Source organism: Hemibagrus wyckioides, linkage group LG08 (assembly GCF_019097595.1).
Source record: "Hemibagrus wyckioides isolate EC202008001 linkage group LG08, SWU_Hwy_1.0, whole genome shotgun sequence".
Classification (NCBI taxonomy): domain Eukaryota; kingdom Metazoa; phylum Chordata; class Actinopteri; order Siluriformes; family Bagridae; genus Hemibagrus; species Hemibagrus wyckioides.
The window spans coordinates 17,717,006-17,725,336 of record NC_080717.1 but is presented as its reverse complement, the minus strand read 5'-3'; the positions used below and the strand labels follow the sequence as shown (position 1 = coordinate 17,725,336).

At 41.3% G+C, this 8,331-nt stretch overlaps 1 protein-coding gene across 1 annotated transcript; it reads left to right on the top strand.

The window, feature by feature from the left end:
- The first annotated feature begins 5,750 nt into the window (after positions 1-5,750).
- LOC131358053 (transmembrane protein 271-like) lies at positions 5,751-7,929 on the top strand. Its single transcript, XM_058397546.1, has one exon. It carries the CDS (start codon positions 6,434-6,436, stop codon positions 7,241-7,243), a length of 810 nt encoding a protein of 269 aa, XP_058253529.1. The 5' UTR covers positions 5,751-6,433; the 3' UTR covers positions 7,244-7,929.
- Positions 7,930-8,331: the final 402 nt, after the last annotated feature.

Here is an 8,331-nt window from a genome sequence, read left to right as displayed (position 1 = left end):
TACTGAACATACTTAATATTATTTGGGTTTATATTATAGAGTTGTAGAATAGTAAAGATTTATAATCCCAGGCATCAGGCATCACCCAGAAGAGGATGGGTTTCCTTTAGACTCTGGTTCCTCTCAAGCATATCATCTTAGAGATGTTTTCCTTCCTTCCTTCCTTCCTACCTCCACCTCTGAGTTTCTCAATAGAGTTCTAAACCTTTATCTAGATTTTCATAACGCTGCTTTGTGACTAGATCTGTCATTAACAGAGCTGTGCAAATTCAACTATTATGAGGTGTTTGGTTTTTCAACTCATATCTGGATTCATAGACCTCACAATTCTCAATCAGCTTCCAAAAATAAAGAACCTGTGACCAGTTTTTATATGCAGAAAACGAGAGAGGAAGATCTTAGTAAGCTTTTTATAGCCGTCAAGGGAAATGCCAGGTACATGAAAGTAAATGAGGTAGAAACTCATCAGAGGAGGTCTGTAAGAAATGATTTCTGATGTTCTGTCTCTAAGTGATACCAATCCATTATTAATTTCAGAGTGTGCCAAGAACTCAATCACCCAACACAAACTACAACGTGACAAGTCACAGAGGTCTTTCGTGGTTTAAAATTAACCTAGAGCACAATCATCTATGCGTGGGTGATGATGGGTAAGTTTTAAATTACTGAAGAATGTCTGTGTTAATGTATTAAGTGCATTTCACAACTTTTGATATTTGAAACAATGGTTGCTATGCCACCCTTGTGTCTCTAGGCTCTGATTATCTTTCTGTGCGTGTCTGTGTGCGTGTGTGTGTGTGTGTGTGTGTGAGACAAATGTAGCTCTTCATGACGCTGGACAGGTAAACTCTTATCTGTTTTCTAGCACAAGGAAGGAATACCAATGAGTTTACTCATGCTCATTTCAAAACCTTATTAAATCCTGCACGTTTCTGCTTCTCAGCTGTATTTCAAGTTGTAGTGTTTTATTCCTTATTCTAATGTGACGGTCAGTCAGGCATGTGTCCATGAGTCTGTACGTAAATACGTACTTAGAAGCAAGGAAATAAAAAATAAGGAGCAGTCAGATTGGGATAAGTAGGCATGCTATATACCCCTATCAGGTGCTGTGGAAATATATAACAGTGCATTTTGATACATTAGAAAACAGAATCTTTCTTGTTATTTAATTTTTCAAGTTAGACTGCATTCTGATCTACCTCTCTGAGATTCCTGCGTTTAAATCTGTAATTGATTTTTTTTTTTGTATATTATTCAGGAGAGAATTGTAATTTAATAAGGAAAAGGAGCTTTTTATATGCTCTATTTTTCCTCTATTTGGACAATGTAATGATTTTATGGCTATGAAATACGTCACCTGCATGTCAAGTGCTGCATTTGTTATTGTAATATCATTACCACATGAATGTCTATCCTCCTTGCAAATTCTAATTTTGAGAACAAAGGAAAAGTAAGCAAGCTAATGTGCTTCTCTGGCTTCCTGTGTGATTCTCCCAGGAATCGTTCAGAGCAGCTGTAGCTGTCATACACGGATATGTATGCACTCAAGAGAACATGATAGTCTCTCTCTGCCTTCTCTTCTCTAACATTTCCGACCATAGCAACCTGACGCTTTATTTGTGTGTGTGTGTGTGTTTGTGTGTATGTGTGTGTGTGTGGTTCTGCAAATAGCAACCTCACTTTCTTACTCTTTTATCTCTTTGTCAACAGCCACCGGTGATTCTTGAACAATAATAGCAAACTCTTCAGTATGGCTATGGCCCCAATTTGATCTGTGGCACTGTTTAGGTTTTCTCTTCTACATATACACAGTCCTACCCCTTTGAAGCTGAGAAAAGAGGAAGAATCGATCAGAACCTTGGGCATAGCCAATACAGCAATTTGGATTGTCCTGAAAAAGAAAGAAACCACTGGTGTACTAAGAGGCAGACACTGAAACAGGTTGGCCAAGGGAAACAACAGCAGTTACAGACAGAAGTATTGAGAGCTGTGAAGAAAGCCCCAAAAATACCTGTCAGTGACATTACTAACAACCTCCGCAGGGCCGGGATGAAGGTCTCACAATCCACTTTTCGAGGAAAGATTTGATAGCAGAAATTTAGCACAAAATGCAAACTAGTCATCAGCAGTAAGAATCAGAAGGCCAGATTGGAATTTGCAAAGAAATACAGAGATGAGACACAAAGGTCCTACAAAGTCTACAAAAACATTCTGTCTGCCAATTTACAGAGAAATTTCTTAACAGGCAGCATTGTTAAGACTTCACCATGCAGCAAGACAATGACTTAAAACACACAGCAGTTCATCCTGCTGGGAAAAAGTGGAAGGTTTTAGACTGGCCAAGTCAATCACCAGACCTTAAACAAACTGACCAGCATTTTACTTCCTGAGGAGGAAACCCAGACCCAAATATTTTCAGTGTATAGCAAAAGTATTACCCTTGCCATTCCAGTACCTTTAGAGGGGATTGTAATACATAATGTCAATATATATGTGAGGGAGCTTTTCAAACAGACCACCAAATGGGTTGGATTGGATTTTAGTAGTCCACATATTCAATCAAAGAAATAGAATAATGGAATCAAATAATTGTTTCTCCTGTGAGGAGATATTTTATTTACAGCTGCAGGAATATGAGGAGTGTTCATGCAGTAATTAGCATTGAGCTAAGGTTAATGTGTGTGTGGAGTTTCTGTGGCTGTTCTCCCAGTGTTCATGTGGATTTCCTCTGGGTTGTCTGGATTCCTGCTAGTAGGTAGATTGGCTAAGATCAATTACTTTTAGGAGTAAAATAGTGTGGGTAAACTCCATATCCATTAGAACCTAGAAGGATAAAGTGGTTACTGAAAACTAACAAATTCACAAAACATTTTCTGGTTCTCTTTGGATAGTTAATAACTCTGCATAGTGAGATGTTTTACTTAAGATTGCAGCACATAAAAAGCTCTAAATAGAGAAATGCTTTAAAATCCTGTCTCTCTCTCTCTCTCTCTCTCTTTCCCTCTCTTGGTTATCAGATCTACTACATTTCCTCCAGAGACCTCAAGACTACTGCATGAATGTCAGAGAATGTCAGCACTCAACACTCTTAGGGAAAAGGGCTCAATCCAGCACTTTTGAATGTTCTTTGCCTCGTGCCCCAGGGGAATCCTTACAAAGGGTTAGTAGCATTGTACAGTAGGAGGTTTCCTTTTCACAAATGCTTCCACCACTTATTAGATAATAAAAATAGAAAATGATACACCATATGCTCAAATGTTAATGGACACCTGATCATTAAATCCATATAGGGGTCTTCCTCAAACTGTTGCCACAAACTTTGAAGCACACAATTGAATAGAATGCTTTGATATACTGTAACATTAAAGTTTCTCTTCACTGGAACTAAGAGTGCTAAACATAGTCCAGCATGGCAATGCCCCTAAGCACACAGCAAAGTCCATTAAAACATGGTTTGCAAAGGTGGGAGTGGAAGATCTTTGAATATCCTGCAGAGAGCCCTGACACTAACCTCACTGAACATCTCTGGAATGAACTGGATCTCAGTCTGCACTCCTGGCCTCCTCACCCAACATTTCTACCTGACCTCACTAATGTGTTTAAGCACATATCTGAAAAAATCTTTAAAACTAGTGGAAAACATTTCTAGAAGAGTACAGGACAAGAGTAAAATGGGATTTTAAACCAGCACATATGGGTGTAATGGTCAGATGTCCACAATCGTTGGGTCATATGGTTTATAGTCAGATAATTAAATCTTTTAATTGAGCTTTTTCAGCACTGCTTGGTGTGTGTTTGGTTGTCCTACTGCTGCATTATAGACTATTTTATTTACAGTTATGTGAGAGTATCTGCTTTCACAATTATGACCATAAGCTTACCTGCCGGTTGGCACAGCAATCTGGGTCTATTAATCAAGCTAAACGCTCACTCCTGATACACCATATGATGACATTATAGGACCAAGTTACTCTTCAATTGGTTCATCCTGCTCTCTAAAGCATCCAAAGATGATTTTGAAGCTGTCACTCACCATTTGTTCTGCCAATAAGATGTTTTGCTATACGCTCACCTTGTTTCAAAATTTTTATGAATAGTTTACCACATCTGTCCTGAATGGCTTATTAGTATCAGTATTAGTATTTTGTAATCAAACTTACAAAACTCCAACTGCTGCATGAACTGTTAAACCTGCCTCTTTGTTCTAAGATTGCCGTCTTCTCAGGGCGATCGAACCGTCTGCCAAGATGATATTTTCATATATATTATTTTGTAAAAATGTTGCACAGTCCCTTAGATGTAAATGTAACTGCAGAGATAATCCTTATAAAATACACAATAGTGGGTGATCAGTTGTTTAGGCACATGTTTAAGAAACTTTGCTGAACTTAATTTAAGTCTGGACAATATGGCAAAAAAAAAATCCTTTTTACTGAGAGCAACAATGGAGTTGGTCAGTATTATGCGAGCACTGATGATACTCTCAGAAAAGTGGATTGTAAAGCAATTTATCATCAATTTAATTATAAAAGCACTGTGTACTTTTTGTCTGTATGTGCTCATAGTTATCTGAGATGATTCACTGAATATGATTCACTTCCAGTTAGTACCAAAGGCCTAGTTTACACTCAGCTGGTTCCCTGCTTCTTCTCTTGTGGGACGAAAAACAGCTTGCAACTGTAATGATTGTGTTTACTCTGGAGTTTTCCTGTAACATTAGACAAAAAGTAATTGTGCCAACAAAACAGACCTGTACTATAATTACCCTGAAGAGTGCCATCTTTTAAGTGTGTATAAGACTGTAGTTGGAACACTTTTGTAGCGGTGTACATTTACTGCATGTTAAGAAGCCTGAACCTAAGAAAGCCAGAGACATGCTGACACCTGCAGCTTGGCTTAATTGCTGTGATTAGCTCCCTCATGGGAATAATTGTTGGTTGCTATAGCTGAAATTAGAGCTTCTCTGTATAATTTAAACTGTTTTAATGAGAATGTATTGGGTTGATAAATAAAAACAGTTCATCAGAAGGAATATAAACAATCTTGCACTACAGCAGAAAGGCTTGTAGGAATTATCCTCATTTTAATTTGAGACTTTGTGTGTGATTTTTTTAAACATGCATGTTTGTCTTACTGTCCTTGTAAGGACCCCCATTTACATATTTATTAATGCAGCTCAATGCTATGTCTAATAATATTTTTTTCTTCGTGGGGTCCAGCCAAGTGTCTTTACAAGGTCAAAATTGTCAGACAGTCCTATCGATGCTGCTCATAATTGCGCGCGCACACACACACACACACACACACATTGTAGATGTACTTTATAAAGTAACTAAGTGAATATGCTTGTTCTGTCTGTTCTGATATTAAACTCTTTGCCATTGCACACATTTTGACATTTGACACTGGATTATAAAATATGAAACATTTAAGACATTCATTTTCCGGTATGGCATTTTTTTGGTCTTTTTGGAGAGCTGTTAAAAACGAATCTGCCCAATAAGGGTTGCATACGGAAGGCTTTGGTTCATAAAATATTGCTGATCATTACAAAGTCACACAGAACCTCAGGGCTTATATTTCAAAAGGCCTGGGAACGTAGTTATCATATCAGAAGAACAGAAGTAACATTAGCCACTCCCTAAAAAGCCAATCTCAGCTCCGCCTGAAAAACACTAGGCAGTGTTTTAGTACCATGGACAGCTCATACTGCTCTGCGAAACCCCGACGTGGTCTTATAATGCATATACACTGATATAGACTTTATCTTCAGTTGCCATCCTTGCAAGTGTTAACACGATCGTAGCAGAACTTTACATCACTTTCTTTCTCTATAATAGCCCAAATCACTGTTCCTGAACCCCTTTTCCTACTGAAAGCATTATTTTACTTAAAGCGACTTATAGTGAGAAAGCCATCTGAATATAATAGAAGCTGTAGCTAGATTCTGTTTGAGAATGGGGAAGCAGTGAAAGAAAGCATCACTATGTGTCGCATTCTCGAGTTTGCAGCCAGTCGGAGTGGAGCGAGTTCAAAGCTCAGACTGAAAGCTAGTCTCACTGATGTGCGCTCGCTCACGGCGGCGCGCGCTGGAGGGCTGTAAGAGCGGGAGGGAGAGTCTTTCCTCTCGGTCTTCACGACTAAGCCCTGCGGAAGTGGATGGCGGGAGAAGGTCATGAAGGTAATCGCTACCTTTAAGCTGGATTTGGGCGGCTGTTACCGCAGAAGGAGCGCGCCCTGCCCATCAATTATTCATCCGTTGGGGAAGCGGTGGCAAACGGCGGCACGGCACGTGGCTCCGCACATCCTCCGTTCTGCGAGCAGCCATCGGCGAGTCATGTCCCAGTGTGAGGGCACTTCAAGAAGAGCTGGCGAAGAGGACCAAGGAGGATGAAGGAGGGAGACGGGCCGGACGAGGCAGAGGAGGATTATAATGAAGTTGAGTGGCAAAGGAGCGTGCGCCGTGGTCTCCAGCAGCCTGCTCTTCGCGTGCGCCGTGAGCGCGGCAGTGGTCGGGTTCGAGTGTCTCTCTCTGGGAGCCAAAGTGAAGGCGCACTTCCAACTGAGCGCGGCTGCTGGTGCGTTTTACTCGGGAATCCTGCTTGGACTTGGACAGGCACTGCTGGCCATGGCTTTGCTCTGCTGCAGGGGCAAAGCTGGATGTCGCAATTTTTTCCTCTTCGGGCTTCTTGTGTTTCTACTCGGCGTGCTCACAGCGTTCTCGGGCGCAGTAGTGGACGGTGATGCCGTGTCACTCGTGGAGCGGAAGTACTCGCGCTACTGTCTGGACACAGTGGATGTACCTGCGGCTTGCGGGCGCCTCAAGGATTACCAGCGCGGCCTGGTGGCGTCCACCGTGCTTAACGCGCTCGAGTGCCTCATTGGGCTTGTAAACCTGGTGGTCATCAAGCGCTACCAGGCGGCGCAGTTTTACCGGAGGCGCCGAGCGCACAGGCGCAGCGCGCGCGAGGTCTTGCTTGCCGAGGAGCGCGAGCTCACAGTGGCCCACGACTTCCGGTCGGTTTCCTATATCAGCCTAGCGGTGTGCGGTTCCCAGGCGCGTGAGGACGGTGCCGAGGCACGGAAAAGCGGCCATCCGTCTATCGAACTACCGGGCTACGCGCCTGTCCAAAACGAGCTCCACCACGTGTACGGTTTCTCCTACCCGCCCGCTAACGACTCACCGCCGGCCTACGAGGACATATTCCCGGGAGAAAGGAGGATCAAAGCGTTAGAGTGTTAAAACAGAGAGAAAGTTGCAAAACCACATCTCTAATCTGCAGTGACAATCACTGGCGATTTGGCCCTGGACATGAGACGCACGCGCGCCCGCGTCTCTCCTTTCTCGGCTAAATAATAAGCTGAATGTGTTAACGCATTGCTCCCTTTTTTCATGGGAAGTGGGCAAGTAAGTACATGCTACACTCAGTGAACTGCCTGTAGGAAAACTGAACTAAAATGGTAAGATATATATATTCAGATTATAAATATAAAGGCCTGGTGACTTTTTAACAAGGCGTTTGTTTTGAACCTCTGATTGTACACAACATCTTATGCCCATGTAAGTTGGTTGATGTCACTCCGTTGTTTTATTGTCATATTACCTCCGTTTGGCTCATGAATAAAAAAAGTGTATTCACATTTCTATGACGTAAATATTTCATGCAACGTACATCAAGTCAAAATAAGCACAACTCTTTTTTTTTTTATTTCACAAATTAATCATGTAAAGATGGTAGCCTGTGCTCCTCTGCGGTTCTTTGGCCTACTTTGTCAACAGGTAATTAGGCTAGCAGCAAACAGGTCGTTGAAATGCACCTGGGTTTCTTTTTTTGTATCTAAGCAGACTGGAGACACAGAGCACAGTGAAAAACACCATGCAATTCTTTGATGCAATTACAGCCTACATTACGGCTAATGAAAGCTGCAGCAGTACTAAAATAGAATAATGTTATTATACACCTGTGGTGTTGTGCTTCTCTCTGTAAACACTGAAATGCAAAATCACCAAGCTTTCAAGCCTTTATTTGTTATATAAACAGCTGCCATAAAAGCGTGCTGATGAGCTTGTGAGGAACAGGAGGGATGAAAAACAATAACACTGCATCACTTTTAATATTCTGCAACACCTTAGAAGTGCACTTAATAGTGATTCACATTTTCCTACTGGAACTGATAGTTCAAGGATGAATAAAATCTATTAGCAGCTGCAGCAAGAACAAATAGATTACCTGTTATTATATAAGCAAAAATGATGGTCAAATAAAAAAGTTTATAAATTAGCGTTGCTAAACGGAAATGGGGTAAGATTGTGCTCAAGTCATCACAGAT

What these genes read in the sequence shown, in the direction of transcription:
- LOC131358053 (XM_058397546.1), top strand. Translation starts at nt 6,434, where the DNA reads ATGAAGTTGAGTGGCAAAGGAGCGTGCGCCGTGGTCTCCAGCAGCCTG.